The sequence below is a fragment of the Protopterus annectens genome, chromosome 2.part0 (genome assembly GCF_019279795.1).
Source record: "Protopterus annectens isolate FY-2018-M chromosome 2.part0, PAN1.0, whole genome shotgun sequence".
NCBI lineage: Eukaryota > Metazoa > Chordata > Ceratodontiformes > Protopteridae > Protopterus > Protopterus annectens.
Genome location: NC_056728.1, coordinates 646,429,182 through 646,455,507, shown reverse-complemented (window position 1 = coordinate 646,455,507; position 26,326 = coordinate 646,429,182). Strand labels below are relative to the sequence as shown.

The following is a 26,326-nucleotide window of genomic DNA, read 5'->3' as shown; positions in this document are numbered from 1 at the left end:
AGGCTTCACAAGTTATGCACTTGTAGATGCTAACATAGCTGAAGTGTGTGTTAACATAATTGCTCTGGATTCTAATTCTAGAGAATTTCTTATTTTTGTTGCTATGCATTTTGTGACCATGGGCTCTTGTACACTTCCTGGCTTGAACATACTTTGATTTTTCAGCTCAGCTATTTATAACCCAAAGTTTGCCCTTTGCATCCTTTTTTTTTCTGTTTTAAAAGACTTAGACCATCCCTGTGAGACATATTGAGTTGGAGTTTGTGTATAATCCTACAAACTGTTCTTTGCAGCTCATTTGTTTTGTTGATGTTCCTGGGGAAAAGGGGCCTCTCATGCTTGATCCATGCTGTTAGGACTAAATTCAAATGGCTGAACTGCAACAGTTATGATTACAGAAAAAATGACTGTTGTACAAAACATACTGTTAGAGGAAGTCTGTTTTATCTAGCTTCTTGGGGAAATGTCACATTCTGCATATTGATGAATATTGGGATGTTGTGGCAATCTGGAAAAGAAAATAAATTTGAGAGTGAGCAAGAACAGTATGCACAATGTTTGGAACAGCAAGAGTAGGCAGTGCATAGCATGAAGTAAAGAATATTTTAAGTTGCTTGAAAAACATCATGCCAGCAATGCATATGTGCACACAAAAGTAGTAGCAACTACAAGTAGGACACATCAGTGACATGCCTAAGGGATAAAATGCAGAATACTGCACATCTCTCTAAGGCAAATATGACTATTCATAATGATCAGAGTACGCTTTGGCAGTCATAGCTAAATCTGTCAGTGGCTCAGATTAACTGTTATCTGTGTATGTCACAGGCACGTTTAGAGGAATACTTAAGACACCTTTACAGTAAGGATAACCAACATATTTGTACATTGACTTACTGTGAAAGTGCTATTCAGATGAAAGCAGTAAGGAGAGAGGTGAGGGAACAGTTTTAGAGGCACACCAGGCTGACTGAAAGCAACTCTGCTTGATGTGCATTGTCATTCAAATTAGCTAAATCTAGCAGGGAAGGAAATGTGAAACTCTTGCTGGCTGAGGGTGGGAATATGGGAGGAGTAATTTGAGAAGGAACAGAAGCAGATCAAAGTTGAATGCCTAAAAAAAGTCTGTTTTCTCAGCAATGAGCTGCTAGTTGCGGAATCTTTTTTCACAGAATGTGTAACACATCAGCAAGAAACGCATTTGTAAGAGGCACGGCATGACAGGACATGATACTTTCACTAAGGCCTCTCAAAATTAGGTGCTGTTCTGTGTTCTTCCATTCTAAATGAATGGAACTGCCATATGACAGCCCTGCTATGGGCACTACAATCTCAGAAACAGTGGACTTGCAGTGCATCACAGGGAAGATTTTTCTTTAGAAGGAAACAAACTCATCAGGATGTCTGCCCCCAGGAGGCCAGTCAGGGGTGCAAACCAAATAAAATTACTAGTGACTACTTCTGTCTGGTACATACAGGTTTGTAATGAGCTATACTTAAGGAAAAGTTATACAATATATCCTTTTAAAATGTTTTCCCGTAGTTGTCCTTTAAATAGAATTAGGACCAGCTATAAGGCCCTGCAAGACTACAGTGGCAAAACCAGCTCTGGATTTAGAGAAAAATGGCAAATGATAATGCTTGGTGAAAGTATGTACAGAACTCCAGGTAGCAGCTTCTAGGATGTCACTAGTAGGGACGCCCCTGAAAAAAGCTGTAGAGGTAGATGCAGCCCTGGTTGAATAGGATCTGATGCCCTGTGGGATAGGTTTTCCATGGTGCTTATAGCAGAAATGAATGCAGTGGCATTTCCATTTTGAAATGGCTTGTTTTGAAATAGCTTTCCCCTCTGTCCCTGCAGCAAACGCCACCAGCAGTTGTTCAGATTTCCTTTGAGGTTTAGTCCTGTCCAAGTAGAATCTAAGTTGTCTGTGCACATCTAGAGTGCAGTATCCGTTCCGCTTTGTTCTGTGGGTTAGGAAAGAAGGTAGGCAAATGAATGGACTGATTAAGAGCCACATTGGATACCACCTTGGACATGAAAGAAGGATTGGTTCTGAGGGACACCCTGTCCGCATGAAAGATGATGAAAGGTTCCACTGCAATAAGGGCCTGTAATTCAGATACCCTTCTTGCAGAAGTGATTGCTAAAAGGAAAGCCGTTTTCCAGGAAAGAAATTTTAAATCTGCAGTAGCAGCTGGCTCGAAAGGAGGAAGAGCGAGTTTCTCCAAGACAAAGTTAAGATCCCAGGCTGGAGTTGGAGCTCTCCTGGGTGGCCTTAAATTTTTCGCCCCTCTGAGGAACTGCTTGAGCAGTGGGTGAGAGAAGAGGGCAGGCTCTGTGCTATAATGAGCTGAAATGGCTGAGGCATGAATTTTCATGGAGGAAAAGGACAAGCCCTGTATGAAGCATCTCAATCAAGTATTGTAGAATTTGAGGTAAATTGGGCACTGCTGCGTTCATTCCTTGAGATTGGTTCCAGGCACAAAATCTTTTCCATTTTGTAGCATAAGATTTTCTAGTACTAGGCCTCCTTGCCTCTAAAATGATATCCATTACTGATTGACTGAGGGATGGTAAAGGAGAGATTAGGTAATTAGCCAGGCTGCTAGGTTCAGGGTTTGCAGCTGAGGGTGCAGAATCTGGTTCTCCTGCTGAGACAACAGGGAAAGAGTCTGAGGCAGGTGCCATGGAGCCAAGCATGAAACACTACGCAAGAGTGATTACCAGAGTGTTGGCGAGACCAGTCTGGTGCAATTAAAATCGTCCTTGGCCTGTCCTGTTTTGATCTTTAGTAGTACCTTGGAGAGCAGAGGCAGAGGAGGAAAGGCATAAACTGATAGCTTTTTCCAGCTGAAGATAGAGCATACACTTTCCAAGCTAGCTTGCGGGGAAACCTTGTGCAAAATTCGTCCAGTTGATGGTTCTGGGGGGAGACAAACAGGTCTATATCTGGGCTCCCCCATTTGCTTGTCAACATGTTGAAAATCCTTGGTTTCAGTTTTCACTCGTGTGGGTCCATGAGGTTTCTGCTTAGACTGTCTGCCAGTGTATTTAATTTTTCTGGCAGGAATTGAGCTTGTAGATTCACTTGGTAGCTCAAGGCTGTGTTCCACAATGCCATGGCTAGTCTGCAGAGGGGGTAAGAATGTGTACCCCCCTGCTTGTTTATGTACCACATAACAGTGGTGTTGTCCGTCTTTACCATTAGTTGTCCTGGAAGAATGTGGTCCTTGAAGGCTGTCAGAGCATTCTGTACAGCTAACATTTCCTTTTGATTTATGTGCAGGTGCATTTGACTTGGGTTCCATTTAGCCTGAATGCACTTACCTGCCAGGTGAGCCCCCATGCATAGTCTGATGGGTCTGTTGTTAAGATTTGGGTGGCAGGGGGTAATGTGAATGGTAGTCCTCGGTTTTGGTGGCAGGCCTCTGCCCACCAAAGGAACTCTAGGCATAGGCAAGGTATGACAGGAATCCTTGCTTCTAGATCCTGTGAATGTTGACACCATAGGCTTTTGAGATACTATTGTAGTTTCCTCATATGCAGCCTTGCATATGGAATTAGAAGAATGCAGGAGGCCATGAACCCTAAGGCTTGCAGTATTTGCCTTGCAGATAGCTGGGTTTTTTTGTGGCCACTAGTTTGAAGTAGGTTGTCAAATGAATCCGTTTCTCTACTGTGAGGAAAGCCATCTGGGAAGTTGTATTCAAGCTTGCTCCCAGGAATATAATTTGTTGACAGGGTACCAGGTGTGATTTATTTTCATTTATGGTGAACCCCAGACAAGTCAGTACCCTTTGAACAAAGGCCAGATGATTCAAAAGAATGTCCCGGTTTTCTGCCTGAATTAGACACTCGTCCAGGTATGGGTATATTTGAATATTTCTTTGCCTGCAAAATGCAATGACTGAAGCTAGGCACTTTGTGACAACCCTGGGTGCAGTAGATAAGCCAAAGGGCAGTGCAGAGAACTGATAGTGCATGTAAGCCTGCTTTGAAGCGTAGGTATCTTCTACAAGACTCCCTGATAGGGATGTGCAAGTATGCTTCTTTTAAGTCTAGTGCTGCCAGCCATTCATCTTTGCCTAGCATAGGAAGCAGCTGGTGAAGAGTCAGCATTTTGAATTTTGGAATCACCAGAAAGGTGTTTACAATAGAAAAGTCCAGGATAAAATGCCATGTATTGCCTTTTCTGGGTACAAGGAAAAGCCTTCAATAGAAACCTTGTCCCTTTTCCTCTTCTGGTACCAACTGAATAGCCCCCATGTTTAAGAGAGAGAGAGAGTACTTGATTTTGAGCCTCTGCCCACTGATTTGGGGGTAGATCTGGCCACCCGCTTGGTGTTGGTAATGTGTGGAAGTGAAATCTGTATCCTTGGGACACTACATTTAGGTTCATAGGTTCGTACTACGCTATCTGCCCTAGGGCATTTATAAGCCTAGCCAGAGTGTGTGTGGCTTACACCACCCCTTAGGATGAGAATACTACGCCCTTTTGGGGTTTAGTTTACTATGCCTCTGTCTAGTAGTGACACAGAGATGACCCCCGGGGTAAACCTACGATCTCCCATCCACTCGTCGAGATTTCTCTTAAATAGTCAGTGAGGGGCTCTGCCTAACATGGACTGGGATTCTGTTCCAGAGTGTAGGGAGCCTCTGGGTTATGAATCTGTCCCTCCAGCACGTCCTATTTATTTCTGTGTTGAGGTTTAAGTCACTTGTTCTCGTGGCTCTGATGGATTTGGATTTTCTGAGGTGGAGCATGTCCATTAATTCAGGATTGGACATGGCCTTGTACGTCAGGCACAGATCACCTCTGAGTAGGCAGTATGCGACTGAATAGAGATGGAGTTTTTTTCAGTCGGGCAGCATATGACATATGTTTAAGACCCTTTATCCTCTTGGTGAGGAACTTTTGGGGTCTTTCCAACTGCTGCAGGTGTCGGGTGAGATACATCCCAAATGGGGCATTGTACTCAATCATTGGCCTAATAAGAGAAGAGTACAGGGGCACAATGACCTCTCTTGATCAAGATGTGAAACCCTTCATGATAAGGTGGGCAATATAGAAGGTCTTCCTAACCACTTTGGCAATGTGAGTGCCAAATGAGAGGTTACTGTCAACCTGGGTCCCTAGGTCCCTGATTACCTCTTCCGTACTTAATGGATTACCGCCTATGTGGTAATTTGTCGGTACCTTGTTTTTCCCAAAGGGTATGACTATACATTTTTTGGCGTTCAGCTTAAGGCCATGGCTCTGGCACCAATTATCCGTTTCTATGAGGCCTCTCTGAAGGATGTTTGTGTCCGCTGGAGTATTAATTATGGCGCCCAGTTTGCAGTCATCTGCAAACTTTGTCAGCCACAATCCTCCTATGTTTGCCTGTACCTCGGAAATATAAATGCCGAACAAGAGGGGTCCCAGGACTGTGCCCTGTGGGACACCGCCAGACTGGCTTAGAGTCTGACATAGCTCCAGCAACTCTGACCCTGTGGGTTCTGTCCTTGAGCCAGTTTGCAACCCATCTTGTGACATATGGGTTTACATTTAAGCTGGTGAGTTTGTCTATGATGCCCGAGTGGGGTATTGTGTCAAAGGCTTTTGCAAGGTCAAGGTAGGCTGTGTGAACTGCCTTACCCTCATCAATGGCCTTAGTGACTGTTTCAAAAAGTCGACCAAGTTCAAAAGGCAGGATCTGCCCTTGACAAAGCCAAACTGGGTAGGATCCAATGTCTGTAGGTCCCCAATGTCTTTGTTTATGAGTTCCATAATGATCCTCTCCATAGCTTTGCAGACCAGGCTCGTCAAGCTTATGGGGCGGTAATTTCCAGGGTCCGTAGAAGCACCGCCTTTGTGAAGTGGGACCACTGTTGCTGCACGTCACTCTTTGGGCGATCCTGTAGTAAGGCTAAGATTAAACAGCAGCCTTATGTGTGGGTTTAGTTCCTCTTGAGTTCATGTAGCACACAGCCCGGGACACCATCCGTCCCATTGATGCTGTGTTTTAGCTTTAGAGAGGGCGGCTCTCACCTGGGCATCTGAGATGTTAGGGAGGCTACACTCTGCTGGGATAGTTATTTCTCCTTTGGGGAGGAGGGAGGAGAAATTTGCACTGAACCTGTCTGCCAGAATGTTGGCAATGTCAGTGGGTTCAGTGTATTTTGTGTCATTTTGGACTAACTCTGAGCATATCTGGGAGTTTCCACCCAGGTTTCTAACATAGCTAAAGAAGGCCTTGTGATTGTCTTTTGTGTCTTTTGCGATTTTTCTCTCAAAGTTGGCCTTGGATGATTTTATGAGTGATCGTAGTTTTTGCTAGTACTGATCAGAGATGCCTTCCCTTTTAGGGATTTTGCTCTGTCATGTAGTAGCTTCCTCCTCCTGTTGTAAAGTTTGTTTATGGCTGGGGTCCACCAGATCGGCGCCTGCCTTTGGGGAATGGGTCTTGGTTTTATTTGGGATTGCATGATCCATGCATTCTTGAAGGTGCCCATAGAAGGCATTTGCAAAGGATTCAGCAGTGTGGGTTGTGGTTTCCACTGGCCCAGGGGCCTTGAAGGATACCACTTCAGTCTTAAGAAGTGTGAAGTTTGCTTTTGAGAAGTTCTTCACTGTGGTCTTTTGTGCAGGGGTGGGGGGATGTGGATTTCCAGTGAGATTAATTTATGGTCTGATCTTACCAAAGAGGGATATACTTCGTGTGGAGCATTTTGTCCCCATGTTTGTGATGATCAGGTCTAGTATATTGTCTCCTCTTGTGGGAATGGTGACTAGTTGTTCCATTGCATTTGAGTTTATGAATTCTAGGAACCTTTGGGCTAGGGTGTTGGGGCTTGAGTAATGTTCCCAGTCTATGTTTGGGTAGTTGAAGTCTCCCAAAATGATGGTATTTGGAGAGACATTCATACTCTCCAGTGTCTTCAGGAAGGCTGTGTGGGGTTCCTGAGTTTGAGAGGGTGGTCTGTAGCATGCTACAAACTGTAAGGCAGTTTTGCCTCTGGTTAGTTGCACCTGGATAGTCTCCGATGCTTCGTGCATTGCCACTAACCTGGAGGTGTGGGTATCTTTGATGAAAATGGATACTCCCCTCCTTTTGTGGTTCGGTCCAAGTTTTGGGGCTGGAAAGCATGATATGAGGTAAAACCTGATAGTGCTGGGGTGCTCTCAGGAGCCTTGAACCAGGTTTCAGTCACTGCACAGACATCAATGTTCTCCATACTGAGGAGGGCTTCGAGGGCGTGCATCTTGAGGTTTAGACTTCTGGCATTGAGCAGCATTACCCTTAGTTTTTTTCCACTTGTGTTTTCTAGGGAGGTAGGTTTGTCATTTGAGCCTTGCCTAAAAAGGCACTATGGGGGTGGCAAGAGCCTTGGCCAATATCCAGAAGCCCAGGGTGACAGGTGCAAGCCATCCCTTTAAGCAGCGTGGCTTGTCAAGCATCATCCCAAGCAGACAGACATTGGATCCCCTTAGAATGACACCAGTAATTAAGCCAATTGTTAAAACTAATCATTTTGTCTTTGTACTGTGGCATCATTCTTGGTGAGGGTAAGATGCTGCTCAGGGTCAGGGTCATACCGGCCTGGGCTACATAATCAGAGAGCTCCTCTATGTCTCTTTTCATGTAGTCCAGGGAGGTACGTCTCAGGTCGTTCACACAGTCATGTACAATGACTGAGTCATATTTGTACTTGCTGTGGAGTGACCTGAGTGCTTGTGTTCTGTGGCGGATTCTAGCTCCCAACAGGCAGCTTACTGTGACCTTTTCCTTGTTCAGTCTGGTGAGCGGGATGTCAGTGTGTCTGACTATGGAGTCACCTATTACAAGTGTGTCTGGCATGTTGTTTGGCCTTAAGGGCTGTGACTGTTTAGCACACTGACTTTGTGAACTATGTGTTGCATGTGCTATGTCTTGAGGTGGTGGTTGCTTGGGTATCTGCTTTGGAGGCCTCTGTTGTTTTGGTAGATTTTTAATCAGCGCCTCCGAGTATGTTTTTGTGTGTTTGTGTGTTTGGTTTGCAGTTGTGATAGCTCTATGTGAGACTGGGTTTGTGGTGTGCGTGGTTACCTTCTCCTCCTGACTGGTCTTGCCAGTACTGAATTGAGAGAGCTCAGCCTCCAGTTTGGCTATATAGTTGCATCTCTCGCATATATTTGTATTTGTTGGGAGGAGGAGAGGGTTGTCTGTGTACATGAGGCAATTGTAACATTGTAACATTGCCTCAAGATTCCCAGATTCACCAGCTGAACAGGAGGGGACGCCAGCAACTGACCTTTTGACATGCTAGAAATAGTGAAAAAGATTGCTGTGTAACTGAGTCAGAAAGGACCTATAGGGAAATGGGTACTCAACAGAATTTAGGTGAATGAAGTACTTTCTTTTGTTTAAGAGTGCTTTATCTGTATAAAAATGCTTTAGGAGCAAGTGCTGAGCTTTTCAGATAGAGTATAGGCTGTTTAGATTGCAAGTAGAACAGTTCTAAGGGAAAAATTGAAGAGCAGACCTGGCGGAGCCAGAAAAAGTTTAACCTTGTTTAACCGCTATGCGCACGACCGCGCAAACACGGATTTTAAGCAGTGAACTGCAAAAGAGCTAGGAATGGTCCCAAACAACCAATTACTACAGCTTCTTGTGCTGAGGTCACTTCCCCCAAGGACAGGTAGGCTGCTCAAGGCTCCCCACTCCCACTGGTGAGCAAAGAAACTTCCTTCTATCCAAGTAAGGTAATGGACAACAGAGGAACTACACCACAGCCCAGAATACAGCAATGCCTGTATACTGGTCTAAACTAGTCAAGAAAGGCGGGAAAACAAGGATTTTTTTTTGTTTTTTTTTTTGTAGAAATACACCGAAAATGCAGAGACAGTGATAAATTAGTTACACAGGCCAGCGCACTTTAGTGGGCAGCCTCCACAGTTAAATTAAACAAACAAGCAAACTTTCGATTAAATTCGACTAAATGTAACTTTAAGTGCAGATTTTAAAATAAATGCAGTAATCAGTAAAAAAACAGTTCAGGCTAGTTCAAAGTAAGCAGCAGAAGCTATTTTCAGTGAAAAAAAAGCAAAGATACTTAAATCCAGAAGGTAGTCGCTTTTTCGAGTTCCTTGCTGCTAGGACCACTCTGTAAACCCACGTGGAGCTTGTCTGAGCAGTATAGCCAGAAAAAAATGCACAGAGGCGGATTTTAAGCAGTGAACTACAAAAGAGCTAGGAATGGTCCCAAACAACCAATTACTACAGCTTCTTGTGCTTAAAACCCATTTGTCCTGGGTAATGAGTTCCCAGTTTTTGGCCTGCAGACCAATCTTTCCGCCTAAAGGAGCATTCAGTTTGGAAGTGCTTAGAAGTTTTAAAAGCAAGTCATTGAGACAGTTTTCCATAGGGTGGTGTCTTACTACTCCCAGATTTGGGTGCGTAAACCCCCCACTGCTTAGTCTTGTGTGTCCCTTGGGACTGAAACCTGGGGTTTATGCTATGTCTGGGTTTGGCTTGAGAAGACCTGGAAGGGACTGGAAAGGACCAGTTTTTAGAGGGCTAGTGCCTACTAAATCTAGGAGGCTGAACTTTTAAGAAATCTTTAACAGTTTGCATAGATTTAGCTTTATCTTCCATCTTCTTAAGAACTTCCTCAGCCTTGTTGCCAAACAGGCGGTCCTGATTTAAGGGAGCATCCAACAATTTAGCTTTAACATGATCAGGCAAAGATTGCTCCTTAAGCCAAGCATACCTTCTGAGCACAAACCCAGTAACAGCAGCCCTGAAAGAGGCCTCTGATGAATCAAATCCACATTGCAAAGTATGTTTTCCAGCCTGTTCAACAGAATGCATTAAATCCTGTAATTCTTTATGTTCAGAACAGTCAGGAATCAACATCATTTTCTGTTTAAGCAATCCAGTAACATGTTGTTGATACTTTAACATATGAAACTGGCAGTTTAAAGCCCTAACGGCCAAGGGTGCAGAAGTGTAAACCTTCTTACCCCATCTATCCAGCGCCCTGGAGTCTCTATCAGAGGGGGTAGGATTTTTAACAGTAGAAGCCTTATTGCCCTTGGGTCCCTGTGAATAGTCTCTGGATCCACAATAGGATTTTTAAAAAGGAACTTGTACGAATCAGAAACCCTGTAATATCGGACAGGTTTTCTGGGAGCAGGAGGCAAAGAATCAGGAGCCAGACTAGATTCTGAAAAGGCATCAACAGTGTCTAGTACAGGAGGTAGGAGTACGAAATCCCTAAGCCTCTTTTTTGAATCAGAAAAATCCTGGCTTTCCCAGTGGAAATGCTCCCTCAGAGTATGTAAGGTCTCACCAAAAGAAAACTCCTCTAGAGGGAAAGCAGAGGGAATAGAATCCTCTGCATCAGAATCCTCATAAGTAGATAAGGGCAAATCCAGATCATCAGAAGAATCAGAAAAAGCAGAATCCTGGTCAGAAGATTCATAAACAACTTTGGTCCTAGGTCTCTTAGAAGGGGGAGGCTGGCTTCCCCTGATTAGAGTTATAAGATCTTCAGCCATTCTTATTTGTTTTTTAGGCATAGAGGCCCGAGCATGCGGCCTGGGCGTCAGTTTCTTAAGCATGGTTCTAGATTTTGGCCTAAATGAAGAAGGAGGCGTTGGTTAAATATGCAAGTCCATAGGCCTGAATACACCCTCAGAAGCCAGTGCCTGCACAACGGCTCCGGACCCATCCAAGGTAGAGACATCCGCAGGTTCCACAGTTGAAGCATCTCACGGCATACCGGACTCCAAATGGGTCTCAGTAGAGGCCTGGGAGTCAGAAGTAGCAGGTATCAGGGGCTGCGCGAACTGCTTCAGCTACGGGCACCGCATGGCAAGAAAGACTGATGTAATGGCGTTGGCTGCATGCTTTATACCCTTGACGACGTCACGTCATGGAAGAAGGGATAGCAACCGATGCAGGACCCAAGACTTTGTTAATCAGGCTGAATGAGAGCTACTGCAAGCAGATAACCCAAATGTAATGATTGCAACAGTGAAACATGAAGAACATCTGAGAGGCTTTCCCAGGTGAAGGACAGGGCATCCACTTTTCAAGTTTGCCTGTGGGGAGTCCTTCTGCAGAATTTGTCCAACTGGTAGTTCTGAGGGGAGGCAAACAGGTTTACCTCTGGGCTCCCCCATTTGTTTCTCAAAATGTTGAATATCTTTGGTTCCAGTTTCCACTCGTGTGGGTCCATGAGATTTCTGCTTAGGTCGTCTATCAGTGAATTTAGCTTGCCTGGCAGGAATTGAGCTTGTAGGTGCACTTGGTAGCTCAAGGCTGTGTTCCACAGAGCCATGGCTAGTCTGCAGAGAGGGTATGAGTGGGTTCCCCCCCTACTTGTTTATGTACCACATAACAGTGGTGTTGTCTGTCTTTACCAATAATTGTCCTGGAAGAATGTGGTCCTTGAAGGCTGTCAGGGAATTCTGTACAGCTAACGTTTCTTTTTTATTGATATGCAGGTGCATTTGACTCAGGTTCCATTTGTCCTAAATGCACTGCCCTGCCAAGTGAGCCCCCCCCATGCACAGTCTGATGCATCTGTTAGGGTTTGGGCGGCAGGGGTAGAGTGAATGGCAGTCCCTTGTTGTGGTAGCGGGTCTCTGCCCACCAAGGGAACTCTGTCTTTATACAAGGAATGATAGGAATCATTGATTCCAGGTCCTGAGAATGTTGACTCCATAGGCTTTTTAGATATCATTGTCGTTTCCTCATATGCAGTCCTGCATATGAAATTCGTAGGATGTAAGAGGCCATGAACCCCAGGGCTTGCAGTATTTTCCTTGCAGACAGCTGGGTCTTTGTGGCCAGTAGTTTGAAGTAGGCTGTCAAATAAACTTGTTTCTCTGGCGTGAGATAGGCCATCTGGGAAGTTGTGCTCAAGCTTGTTCCAAGAATATGATTTGTTGGCAGGGTACTAGGTGGGATTTCTCTTCATTTATGGTGTATCCCAGTGAGGTTAGCAGTTTCTTTATAAATGCCAGATGATTTAATAGTATGTCCTGGCTTTCTGCCTGAATTAGACAATCGTCCAGGTATGTGTATAATTGAAGATTTCTTTGCCTGCAGAATGAAATGACTGGAGCTAGACACTTTGTGAATACCCTTGGCCCAGCAGATAAGCTAAAGGGCAGTGCAGAGAACTGATAGTGCATGTAGCCTGCTCTGAAGCGTAGGTATTTTCTGCAAGATTCCCCCTTATTGGGATGTGCAGGCAAGCTTCCTTAAAGTGCAATGTTGCCAACCAGGCATTTTTGCCTAGCATGGGAAGCAGCTGATGAAGAGTTAGCATTTTGAATTTTGGGATTACCAAAAAGGTGTTTAGGATAGACAGGTCCAGGATAGGATGCCAGGACTTGTCTTTTCTGGGTACCAGGAAAAGTCTTGAGTAAAAACCTTGTCCCCATTCCTCTCCTGGGACAGGCTGAATAGCCCTGATGTTGAGCCTCTGCCCACTGATTTGGGGGTAGGTCTGCCCAACCGTTTGGGGTTGGTAAATAGTGGAAGTGGAATCTGCATCCATGGGAAACTAGATTTAAAACCCATTTGTCTTGGGTAATGAGTTCCCAGTTTTTTTGCATGCAGGGCGACCTTTCCCCCTGAAGGAGCAGTCAGCTGAGCAGGGCTTGGAAGGTTTAAGGTTAAGTCATTGTGACAGTTTACCATAGGGGGGTGTCCTACTACTTCCAGCTTTGGAAGTGGGAGTCCCCCACTGCTTAGGCCTATGAGTGCCTTGAGACTGAAGCCTAGGTGGTCTGCTGTTCCTGGGTTTGGACTGAGAAGGCCTGGAAGAGACAGGAAAGGACCAATTCTTAGAAGGCCGATGCCTAATAAATCTGGGAGGATGTACTTGCAGGAAATCTTTAACAGTTTGCATAGATTTTAGCTTTTCCCTCCATCTTTTAAGTACTTATTCTGCGTTGCTGCCAAACAGGCAGTCTTGGTTTAAGGGAACATCCAGTAATTTAGCTTTAACATGATCTGGCAATGTTTGCTCCTTAAGCCATGCATGCCTTCTAAGAACAGACCCAGTGACAGCAGCCCTGCAAGATACCTCTAAGGAGTCAAAACCACAATGCAAAGTATGTTTACCAACTTGTTCAGCAGAAAGCATTAAATCCTATAATTCTTTATTTTTATCACAGTCAGGAATCAACATCATTTTCTGTTTAAGTAATCCAGTAATATGCTGCTGATACTTTAACATATGAAACTGGCCATTAGGGTCTTAAACTGCCAAAGTAGCAGAAGTGTATACCTTCTTACCCCATCTGTCCAGGGCCCTGGAATCTCTATCAGAGGGGGATAGGGTTTTTGGCAGTAGTAGCCTTAATGCCTTTGGGTCCTTGTGAAATGGTCTCTGGGTCCGCAGTAGGATTCTTAAATAAGAACTTGTGAGAGTCAGGTACTCTGTAATACCTGTCAGGTTCCCTGGGAGCCGGAGGTAAAGTGTCTGGGGCCAGGCTAGATTCCAAGAAGGCATCATCTACAATGTCGAGAACAGGAGGGATAGCTAAAGGCATGTGTTGAGGTAGGACTAAGAATTCCCTAAGCCTCTTTTTGGAGTCAGAGTAATCCTGGCTTTCCCAGCGGAAATGCTCCCTAAGAGTGTGCAAAGTTTCACCAAAAGAAAAATCTTCTGGAGGGGAAGAAGAGGGTGTGGAGTCCTCTGCATCAGAATCCTCATAGGTAGATAAGGGCAAATCCTGGTCATCAGAAGAAATAAGAAGTTATGTACTCACCATAACATTCCATCTGAGTAGGTAAACTTCATTTGTCAGCAACCTATGGGTTTATCGGATCCACACCGGATCCGAGCCGGCAGTTTCCAACAGCTAAGATCCGAGCTCCAAGCTCCTCCCCCTTACCCATAACTCCCTGCCATCCCTTCCTGACCTCAGATAGAGTTAGCCTAAAAGCAAGACTTGCAATCACAACCTGCCTAGTGTAAACTGGGTACAATCCACCATGAAGCAGGAATACCTATGAACATCCGAAGAGGACAGGGGGACGGAGGGAGGGACGGTTGCTGACAAATGAAGTTTACCTACTCAGATGGAACGTTATGGTGAGTACATAACTTCTTAATCTGAAGTAGTTAACTTCATTTGTGCATCAACCTATGGGACAGAGTCCCCAGCTACCTGAATCTTGGGAGGCCCTTATGGAAGGATACTCCGGAGCACTGCGGAGCCAAAGGATGCTCTCCCTCTGGAAACCAGATCCAACTTATAGTGGTTTATGAATGTATGAGAAGAAGCCCACGTGGCAGCTGAGCAAATGTCAACCAACGAAACTCTAGCCCGAAAAGCAGCAGAGGTAGAAACAGACTGAGTAGAATGGGCATGGACTCCATGAGGAGGAGCAGGCCGGCCAGAACTCTCGTAAGCCAAGAGAATACACTGGGAAATCCACCTGGACAGTGTGACTTTAGAAACAGCTTTTCCCAAACTGGGTTTAGCAAAGGACACAAACAGCTGGTCCGACTGCCTATAACCGGCTGTTCTGTGCAAATAAAATCTTAACTGTCTGTGTACATCCAAAGAGTGCAACTTGTATTCGCCTTTATTTTGGTAATTGGGAAAGAAGACTGGCAAATTAATAGACTGGTTGATGTTAGATTCGGAAGCAATTTTGGGGAGAAAAGAGGGATTGGTCCTGAGGAATACCCTATCCTTGTGGAAAGTCAAGTACGGTGGCTTGGCACAATGGGCTTGAAGCTACGAAACCCTTTTCGCCGAAGTAATAAAAACCAGAAAAGCCGTTTTCCAGGATAAGAATTTGAGATCTACCGAAGCAGCAGGCTCAAAGGGAGAAGCTGTTACGGCCTGGAGTACCAGCGATAAGTCCCAAGGAGGAATTACATCCTTCACCGGAGGCCTTAGTAAGAAGGTGCCTTTTAAGAAGGCCTTACACAATCTGGATGAGGTCAAAGGGCCAAGATCACATCCAACATGGTAATGAGCGATTGCCGCCAATTGTACTTTGGCTGTAGAAGAGCTAGCACCTTGATCAAATAATCCTGACAGAAAATCCAGCACAGCTGGTAACGGAGCTGTGAAAGGATCCAACTTCTGACGTTCTGCCCAAATAGAAAAACGTTTCCATTTGCTACAATAAACTTTCCTAGTAGACGGCTTGTGAGAAGCCACTAGGATCGCTTTGACCAGGGAAGAGATACAGGGAGTCCTAGCTAACAGTGGAACTGGATCAACCAAGCCATGAGCTTGAGGTTGTCCAGGTTCGGGGCCAACAGGCCCAAATGGTGAGATATCAGATCAGGGACAGGATCTAGAATCCAGGGAGGATTCACTAGATGAGACCATAGATAAGGGAACCATGCCTGATGAGGCCAGAATGGGGCAATGAGGATTATAGTGCTCCCCAACAGTCTGGCTTTCTGCAGAAACTTCAGCATGAGGAGAAGAGGCGGGTAAGCATAAAGTAGACCGGGTGGCCAAGCATGCACCAGAGCGTCTCTTGGTGATTCCCTGGATGGGGGAATTAGAGCGAAGTAGGTGTTGCACTTTGTGTTTGAAGGAGAGGCGAAAAGATCGCAACAAGGTCGGCCCCATTTGGAGAAGATCTGCTTCGCTACTTTGGGATTCAGAGACCACTCGTACGGCGAGAGGATGGTGCGACTCAATTTGTCCGCTAGGATGTTGGACTGGCCCAGAATGTGCGTCTCTACGAGAAAGCGGTTGGTGGAAATCACCCATTCCCAAACTCTCATGGCCTCTTGACAAAGTGGATAGGATCTGGTTCCCCCTTGTTTGTTCATATACCAAACGACTGCCATGTTGTCCATTTGGATCGCAATAGTCCTGATGGGAAGAAAGCTTTGAAGTGCTTGCAACGCTAACAGCACCGCCCTCATCTCTAGGACACTGATATGCAGTGAGGTCTCCATCTGGCTCCATGTGCCTTGGACGGTCCTGCCGAAACAATGCCCCCCCCCACCCGAGGCGAGAGGCGTCCGTGGTCACTGTGGCTAGGGGAGGGGACATAGAGAAGGGGCACCCCTTTTGGAGGTCCAGAGACTGGAGCCATCATAAGAGGGCACTCCTGCAAACCCTGCTGAGAGGGACAGGATGGCTCAGGGGATAATGCAGGAAGGACCATTGGACTTGGGAGGGTCCATTGCAGAATTCTCATGTTTAGGCGCGCCATGGGAAGGAGATTGATGGTAGCTGCCATCGAGCCTAGGGCCCTCAGGACCAATTCCGCTGGAGGGGTTGGGCAATGAAGAATGGCCTGCACATGGAGTCTTAGAGATCGCATCCGGTCCGCAGTTAAGAAGGCTAAGAGCTGGTTTGTGTCCAACCTGGCTCCGATAAAATCTATGACTTGAGTCGGGAGCAGGGAGGATTTTCCAGCGTGGATTGTGATCCCCAGCCGGGGAGCTAGGTGAAGAAAGAAATTCCTGGCTGTGCAGAGTAGATGCCTTGTGGGGGTGGTCAGGAGCCAGTCGTCCAGGTATGGAAAGACCTGAATTTCCTGGAGTCTCAGATGGGCCACTACCACTGCTAACACTTTGGTGAACACCCGGGGGGGCGTGGTGAGACCAAAGGGGAGGACCCTGAATTGGTAATGGCTGGCTCCTAGCCTCAAGCGGAGAAACCTCCTGAATAGTCTGTCCATCAAGTTGTGGTAGTATGCATTCTTGAGGTCTACGGAGCACATCCAGTCGTTCTCCTGCAGGAGGGGGAGAATGGATTGAAGAGTGACCATCCAGAACTTTTCTTTGGCTATTGCCAGGTTCAAGAGGGATAGGTCGAGGATTGGTCTTAACTCCCAGTCTTTTTTGACACCAAGAAGAACCTGGAGTAAAAGCCCGATCTGTACTGGTCTGGGGGGGGGATGTGCTGGATCGCTCCTTTTTCTAGCAGCTGACGAATTTCTGTGGCTGCGGTCTCCCTCTGATCGGGTGGGACATTGGGGAGGCACCAGAGTCTGAGAGGGGAATGGAGAAACGGAATCTCGTAGCCTCTGGATATAATTCGAAGCACCCAGCGATCTGTCGTGATAGACTCCCAAGCTGCTAGGTGCTTTGAGAAACACCCCCCGACTGCCTCCAGAGTGGAGCAGTCGGGTAAACCCCTCAGGGTTGCTGCGTAGGCCGATCACAGAAAGGTTCTCTGGACCCAAAGTTCTTCGGGCCCCCTCTGCCTCTACGGCGGCATTCACCCTTCCTCTGCCTCTAAAGGACAGGGTGTCCGGAGCGAAACGGGATTGCTGAGACTTTCGGAACCACATCTTCTTCTGTCCCTTTTGGTTCTTAGAGAAGGACCTCTGGGGAGCAGAGAAGCGGACTCAGACGGCAGACAACGTCTTCCCGTCCTTCTCGCTCTGGACCAAGGTATCGCATACAGTCTTGCCAAAGAGGGCAGAACCATCAAACAGGGCATTAGCGAATGACGCCTTGAAGGGTTCCGCGAAATCTCCATGGCGGAGCCACGCCTGTCGCCTTAGGATGACGCCCGCTCCGCTAGCTCTAACGGCTCCTTCCGTAGCATGGGACAGTAGCTGCATAGAGGTATTGGAAATCGACCTGAGAGTGGCCATTTGGGTAGAGTACACCTGTTTGTCCTCTGCCGACATGGACTCTCGGGGCGACCCAGCATATTCTTTAATAAGATCCCGCTGGAGTCGTATGACGTGTGCCATGTAGTTCAGCGAACTTATGGAGAAGGTAGCTGAAGCAAACATCCGCTTCCCCAAATGGTCCATCGCCCGAGACTCCTCCTCAGGGGGATGGACCGAGGGACTCTCCTGGGCCAGTTCCCTTTTGGTGGCTGCCGCCACCAACATGGCATATACGGGGGTTCCCTTACTCCAATGTGACCTGTCCAAGGGGGGGGGGGGCTGAGAATCCTGTAACGCCTCTTAGGGACGGGCTCCACAGTGTCCGGCTCCTTCCATGCCCTGGTAGTGATCAAATCTACCAGGGGATCGGCTGGAGGGGACACCCAAGTGGTAGACGGGCCTGCTTCAAACGCCTCCAGGGACACGGACTCGTCCGAGGTAAGCTTTGGGGCAGACCCCCCCCCCCGATTCTGAGCATCTCCATGATGTTGCCAAATGAGACGTCTTCGGGGGGTGATCTTGGGGAACCTTCCCCTTCCTCCAAGTCCGTGTCCTCTGTCAAGGACTCAGGGGAGTCCCAGTGCCTCCTCTTGCACTTGCGTTTATGAGGAACTTCCTCGGGGGGGCTGTCCAAGGAGGCCTCACCAACCACGTCCTGTTCCAACAAGGGAACAATCTGGGACACGTGAGCAGGATGTCCCTGGGGCCAGGTGATGGAAGTCGGACCCATTTGTGAGGGAGTGCAGGGTGGAGCAGTAGCTAAGGCCGGGGGCCTGGAATCCCTCGACAGAACCCTCTCCACCACGTCGAATGCCGAAGGAGATCTGCTCTCCCTAGGATCCGAGAGCTGACCCTCTCTCGGATCAGACGAGAAGATCGGGGCTGGAGCCGATGCGATCGGATCCGAAGGGCCAGTATGCTCCGACCTACCCGGTGCCGAAGGCATACTGACCAACTCGGATCCGAAGCTCAACTCTCGACTCAGAGCCTGGATCCGAAGAAAAGGGACCAGACAGGCTCGAGGGCGCTGTCGGCGCCGAAGTACCCGACTCCATCGGCGCCAACATTCCCCGACTCCGATGCTACTCTGCTCCGTAGACCCCGAACCCGGAAAGCGGGTCAGGGAAGGAGCAATCGGGGTGAAAAAAGGGGTCGAGCTCCCCCCGGAGGGGGGGGGGAGGCAGGAGCACTCCAATCTGCAGCTGGGTCTGGAGGAACCTTATCATCCGGTCCAAGTCTGCATCTGTTAGGCTTCTCGTGGACCTGGAAGAGGCCACCGAGGCGGGACGGGAGTGCCGCCTCAATGACCTCGAAGGAGACCGGGCCTCATCCTCCTCCGGCCCCGGCAAAAAGCTGGGAGAACGGAGCCGGGAAGGAGAAGGCCCGGACGTCCTGGGAGGAGAAGCTCACTTGGCTGGCGGGGCCGAAGCAGAGGCTTCGGCCCGCTGCTTGTGTTTTTCTCGGCGCTTCTCCCTCCTGGCTTCCCTATCCTCCTGGCCCAAGGTGGGAGGTTGAGTCCCGGCCAGGGGAGCCACGGAGGGACCGGAGGATGGAGCAGAGTCCAGCCCGAATCAGCTTTGACCTCCGGTCCCCGATAGCCCTGGGGTTGAACGCTGCACAAATAGAGCAGCCAGAAGACAGATGTTCAACCCCAAGGCATATAACGCACCGACTGTGGCAATCAGCCGGGGAAAGCTTATGGCCACACTCGGTACACTTGGAGTAGAAAGTTTTGGCGGCCTCACACATGACAACCTAAACACCCACCACCCACACACCCACCACCCACACACCCACCACCCACACACCCACCACCCACACACCCACCACACCCACACCCACACCCACACACACCACACACACACACACACACACACACACCACACACACACACACACACCACACACACACACACCACACACACCACACACCACACACACACACACACCACACACCACACACCACACACACACACACACACACACACCACACACACACACACCACACACACACACACACACACACACACACACACACACACACACACACACCACACACACACACACACACACACACACACACACACACACACACACACACACACACACACACACCACACACACACACACACACACACACACACACACACACACACACACACACACACACACACACACCACACACACACACACACACACACACACACACACACACACACACACCACACACACACACACACACACACACACACACACACACACACACACACCACACCACACACACACACACACACACACACACACACACACACACACACACACACACACACACACACCACACACACACACACACACACACACACACACACACACACACACACACACACACACACACACACACCCACCCACTAATGCTTTGATGAGAAACGGGGGAGGAAAGGCCAACAATTACACTAAACTAATGGAAAGATCACAAAACACACTCAAAAAAACTTTAACTAGATCGAGAGAAAAGATTTTTCCCACAGAAAAAACTTACGAAGACCTGGAAGCTCGAGATCAAGCTGCTGGTGTAACCGCGGCAAACTAGATCTGAGGTCAGGAAGGGATGGCAGGGAGTTATGGGTAAGGGGAGGAGTTTGGAGCTCGGATCTTAGCTGTTGGAAACTGCCGGCTCGGATCCGATGTGGATCCGATAACCCATAGGTTGATGCACAAATGAAGTTAACTACTTCACATCAGAAATTTCAGAATCCTGATCAGAAGAATCAGAAAGAAAATCAGTTCTAGGTCTCTTAAAGGGAGAAGGCTGGCTTCCCCTAATTAGAGTAAAGGTCTTCAGCCATTCTTATTTGTTTTTTAGGCATATGGGTCTGACCATGTGGTTTGGACGTCGGTTTTCTAGGTGTAGATCGAGTTGTAGGCCTTGAAGAAGATGGCATCGGTTTGATATGCAAGTCAGTAGGCCTGAATGCACCCTCAGAAGCTGGTGCCTGCACAGCGGCTCCAGACTCATCCAAGGTAGAGACATCCACAGGTTCCATTGTCGAAGAAGCATCTCGCGGCATACCGGATTCCGAATGTGTCTCAGTAGAAGCCTGCGAATCTGAAGTAGAGGGTATCAGGGGCTGCGAAAGCGCCTCACTGAGTACCTGCGAACTGGCGACTAGCTTAACGGAAGCGCTGTGAGCAGCTATGGATCTATGCGGTCTGTCTCTGTTTTTATCTTTATGTTTTTTTGGAATGTCGGTAGTCAGATGGCTTACCAAAGCCATTTCTGGATAATTAAACAGAGTACCGAAATAGTTTGATGCAAAAAATGAACCGACGACGAATAGTTCGAGGATTGATTAAGGCGCAAAACCGACAGCGAGGGACATCGTGGTCTGGGCCGAAGCAAGGAATGCAGTACGAATGAAAATCTTTAGGAGGTATTTGCTTTCCACAACTAATACAATTGTTAACTTTTACTGACATCGGTTTAGAGCAAGAAAAAGGATCCCCAAAGGGGTTCTTTCTCGAAAGCGAAAATTTCATAACTTGTAGCTTTGGCTTGCGAACACCCAAGAAAAGACTGAAGAAGGTAAGAACTGCCGGCTGCATGCTTTATACTTTATACTACCTGATGCCATGGAAGAAGAGACAGCAACCCGACCGAGGGACTAAGACTTTTGATAATCAGCGGGCGGCTGGCTACCTGCAAGCAGATAACCCAAATGTAATGACCGCAACAGTGAAACACGAAGAACATCCAGTACGTACCTACGAATTAGGTACAGTTGAGAGGCATGCTCACATGTTGCATTATTAGGGTTGTAAACATGATTTACAAGTAAAAATGGAAAACTAGATTAAATCTTTTTATTTCCTAATTTGCTGTTAGGGTTATTTCTTCTAGGACTATTGCCTGCTATTTACACGGACTACAAATAATGAGGCCAACACAGTAAGGCAATTCCTCTACTTCATTAAATGCCATAGTACCTTTAACATCTAGACTACCATCAACATATGCTTTCAAAAGGCATAAAAGCCAACCTATGTGGTGGTATGACTCTCACCAGACCCCTGGTAGCTAGACTACAGACTTTTCAATATCTTGACAGTTAGGATCACTAGAAGTGTAGAGAAAAGGCCACATCCCAAAAAATTTATAAAAATATAATCTGAATAACATGCTACATTTAAAGCATCATTACTGTCCTAGAACATGTTGAAATAACAGAAATGTATCACTTACTGTAATGCTGGAGAACCTCATGAAAAGTAAATTAAAAGGCAAAAATACCTGCTTTCTTATTTTAAGTCTACACACTAGTAGAATTACCTTGACTGTGCCATCAGAAGAAGCACTGATGATATGATGACCATCCTGTGTAAAAACAGCTTCATTTACAAAAGAGGAATGGCCACGGAACTCTTTCAACGTCTTCCCAGACTTCAAACCATGAATCCTATTTGTATTAAACAAAACCATATTAATTATTTTTATCCTCAGCAAAAAAGGCCATCTTAAAAGAACTTTCCACAGTGTTGACAAAAGTTTATGGTTTCATACACTTCTTCCTAATGCAGATTATACAACACAAAACAAAATAAAGCTTGCCTTAAAATGCAAAATTCAGACACAGAATTAAAAAGAATTCTCTAGTCAACATCATTCACATAATGCCAGTAACCACAATACATTTGTACCATTTCATCTGATTGACATATGGACCCTACTTCAAGGGCCTATGATTGGGTTTGGTCATCCCCACTGGTAATATTTACTTTCCCATTAATTTCTCTTATTTAACAGTGTACACTATTCATTCAGATGCATGTAGTGATGTCATAAGATAAATTAGAGAACTGCTTCAAAAAACTGGTGAAGTGCACTTCCTCAAAAGTAAGATAAAGCTGCGTGATAAACTCACTACTGCAGTATACTCTAACACAAAAACAACTACTCAGTATCATTCATTATACATACAAATTCCACTGCAGGTGGATATCTGCCCATCCAACCTGTCTTACAGAGTTCTGATCACTCCTAGGATGGGACTGTCTTACCATCACAACAGACATTCATGAAAAAATTGGGTAGATAAGGAAGAGCAGCCTGTATCATTTTAATTTTTTTTTTTTTAGTGTGTGTTTGTTTTGGGGGGTTTTGTGTGTGAACTGGAAAGTAATCTCCCTATCATGCCCCCAATTACAAATTCTGTTGTCCTAAATGGTCTTTAAAGAAAATAATGGCGGCATCACCTCAAAACCAATACTTTGTAGGAAAGGAGGAGGGTGTCAGTCTATTCAGCAACAGTGATACCTGTATTCAAACACCTACTGCTACAGTGGGTTTAATTACAAAACACACTTCAGCTCTGGGATAATGCTCCAGTATCACTTATTATACATGGGAAGAGTACTGAATAAAGCAGTGGTCACCATGAACACAGGCCCAGGAGTAGGAAGGGGTAAGCTGACATAAGACTGCAGTAGCAAAACCTACCATTCTTGTGGAAGAAAAAAATCCAGTTTGCAGCATCTGGAAAAAAAAGTATGGGTGATGCCCATGTAGCTCTCTCACAAGACACACTAAGCTGACACATTTCCATAAAAAATTTAAGGCGTGGCAGCTGCTCAAGTGCAGTGAGCCCTCACCTGACATTGCAGAAATCTTCCACTGAAGTCAGGGCAGAAGATGAGACAATCACCCGACCACTTGGAGGGGGTTAGTTTTCATAATGGTCTACCCTGCTTCCCATAAGTTAAGGGAAATTAACAGCTGGTCATATAGTCTAAACTCTGGTTCTAGTTAAATATCAGAGTTGCCTGTGCACAACCAGTAAAATGCAGTGCACACACTCATTTTTTTCCCTGACAATATGGAAAGAATACTGCTAAATTGATCACCTGGCACATAAGTATTCAAACACCACTTTATGTGCAAAGAAGGTACTAGTCCTCAAATTATTTTTCATCAAGGCAGGGTGCAAGTCTTTTACTGCCATAATAGCTTGCAGTTTTATGACCCTCCATGATGATGTGGGAACAAACAAAGGGTTTTCCAAAAACAAACTTTAAGGCACAGCCACTGACATACTAAAAAGGTGAGAGCCACCTTTTCAACAAGTTATGGAGATGTGTTTCTTGAAGACAGGCATGTATAAAATGGAACATTTTAGCCACAAAAAAAAAGTGGAAAGAGGAAAAATGTCCATAACTAACGGTAAAAAAAAAGATTGCAAAGAAGTCCACTTTTATACAAGCATATATCAGTCGTGCATTAAATAAAAAGGATAATTAACACAGGACATGATGTATTAAAGATTTTGCTCGGGTGATTTGGAAAGAGTTACGTGACTGCTCAAGCAGGACCTTTACAGAAGGCTTATGTGCCTCTTACAGAATGGCCAGTCCAGTAAGGATGGCCAGTCCAGTAAGGAAACGGGGATCTACCCACCAGGCAGGCAGATTAAGGCTGCTGAGACCAAGATGTGCTTGGGTACAAGAAAGGAGAATAAGGGATTACCCTATTTTAATCTGTAAGACAGGAGGACCGGGGTTGTCATGGTCATTCTATGCAGAAAATGGTAGCCATATGAACTTGATAGCTTGAATGGTGCAAGGAGACAGTCCCAAAGCAAGAAATACTGTACTCCAAGTACCCATTATCGTACACTCTTGGATCATATAACACATATCAGGTGGAGAGTATCATGTGGCCAAGTACCTTCAGGATAATTATATCAACTGAAGAGAGAGATGTAACAAGTAAATGAACTGACTACAGAACAAAATGGCCCATCTGCAAAAGCTCTTAATACTATGATCTGGTACCTAGAGAGCAACCCATGAAGGATACCACCTGTATGGAAAGCAGCTGACATTTTTGTTTGACTCACAGTCACATCTAAGAAGTGAAAAAGTCTGAGTTGGTAATCTCTTCAGATGAAGCAATCTTTTGAATGAGCAGCCACAGGACTATACAAGCATGCACTCTGGTTCCCTGCAGCCTGAAGAGTAGTGCAACCGCATCCAAGCACTTTGTGAACATCCTTAGGACCATGGTAATTTCAAAAGGTAACACCTAAAACTGGTAAAGAATTGCTCCTACATGGAAGCACTTCAAGAGGCTATATGTTGATACTGCAGAAGTGATCTTTCAGATCAAAATAGGACATCCAATCTTCTTTAATAAGAAAAGAAGGAGCAACTGCAGTGTGTCCATATGCAATAACTGTAGTGATGAAGTGGCTGAGATGGTGGAGATCCAGAATAGGTCTGTTGTCTTGAAATTTTTCCCAAACCAAAAAACCTGGAATAATATCAGAATAGTTGCTTGATGACTGGGACAACCCTTTCAAGAAGCTTGGACACTTTCCTGGACTGATGTTCCTAATGGGATTGAACAACTGGCAAATTCAGTGATGGTGAATGAAGTAGGTGTTAAGGTACAGTAACTCCTGGATATTAATTATTTAACAAATAGTCATGTTATCTGCATCCAAGCCCCAACATTATGGTAAATTCTGCTCCTGGCTAAGTCTGAAAAGGGACATCCGGGAGATAAGTTGGGAATGCTGTGTACCAACTGTGGCAATCCACATCTCAGGCAGACTTTTTCTGTGGGAGCTCTGGGCTGCATCACAACTATGGATGATGCTGTGACTTCTGGTCAAGATGGAGACCATTTAGCACACATCCACACCAGCTCTCCCCGAACTCTAGCTCATAAAAATTAATGTCTGCTGTTTTAGCAGTTATTTGGGCATCAGCAAGTGATTTCAGTTGTTCAACTACATGTCTTCGCTTCGCACTGCTTATGTTTCGGAGAAGGAAAAAAGGTCCCTCTAGGTTCTCCTAGCACTAAAAGTGGTAAAATTTACCAGAGCTAATTTCTACTTCTACTGACCTGTGGACATCTGACTAATCCTCAGTGACAAATGTGAGCTGTGAACAGCACATCTCCACACATGAAAAACTTCCTAAAGGAGCTTCAGCAGCACTCTCTAACCACATGACAGACCTGGGCATAAGTCATTGCTCATTAGAGACTACTCATGGATGCAGAAACTAGGCCCAATTTTGTGGAGATAAGGCTCACAAATGAAAAGGCAAACCATAAATACATTCACATTAATGGGATTCCAGACAGCTTAAAGGGTGACACTATTTCTTTTATGGCTGCCCAACTGTCAGATTGGTCCAGTCTATCAAATGACCCCTCTTAGACAAAGAGCACAGGCAGTAGGCTCATGCATGCCTCGATCGATTTCGGCATATTCTGAGACTTTTAATATTAAAAAAAAAAAAAAGTATCACTCTGAACCTCTGCAAGGTTATAAAAGTGGATGCTAAAAAGGTTTTGTTTGATCAAGGTATTTCTTTTGAGACTTGCAAACACCAGATGTTTTTTAATCCCATTAGGAAGTCAATTAAGGACAAAGGATGGGAGTCCAGTCCTTTATATCCTGCACACGCATCTCACAGCCACAGAGGAAGCTCAGAAAAGGCACCTTTCATCATCGGTGTGAATCACAGTATGCTGCCTTGGATTCTTCAGATTGGCAACAGGAGTTTCTCAAAGTAAACATCAACGCCTTTTCATTTTCACCACAAGAGCCACTCCCATTGTTAAAAAAAAAAAAAAAAAAAAAAAAGACTCGTACAGAAAAGGAAAGCAGCAGTAACTGCTACAAAAATGCACTACCTGGCCTCTTGTCATTAGTTCCTAAACA

At 45.9% G+C, this 26,326-nt stretch overlaps 1 protein-coding gene across 1 annotated transcript in view; it reads right to left on the bottom strand.

Moving 5' to 3' along the window:
• The window catches only part of LOC122792770 (WD40 repeat-containing protein SMU1-like), a 445,652-nt gene that overhangs the window by 209,221 nt on the left and 210,105 nt on the right, over nucleotides 1-26,326 (bottom strand). The window contains exon 6 of the mRNA XM_044060342.1: nucleotides 21,928-22,054. Coding sequence (XP_043916277.1) covers nucleotides 21,928-22,054 — 127 coding nt within the window. The remainder of the gene's footprint in view (nucleotides 1-21,927; nucleotides 22,055-26,326) is intronic.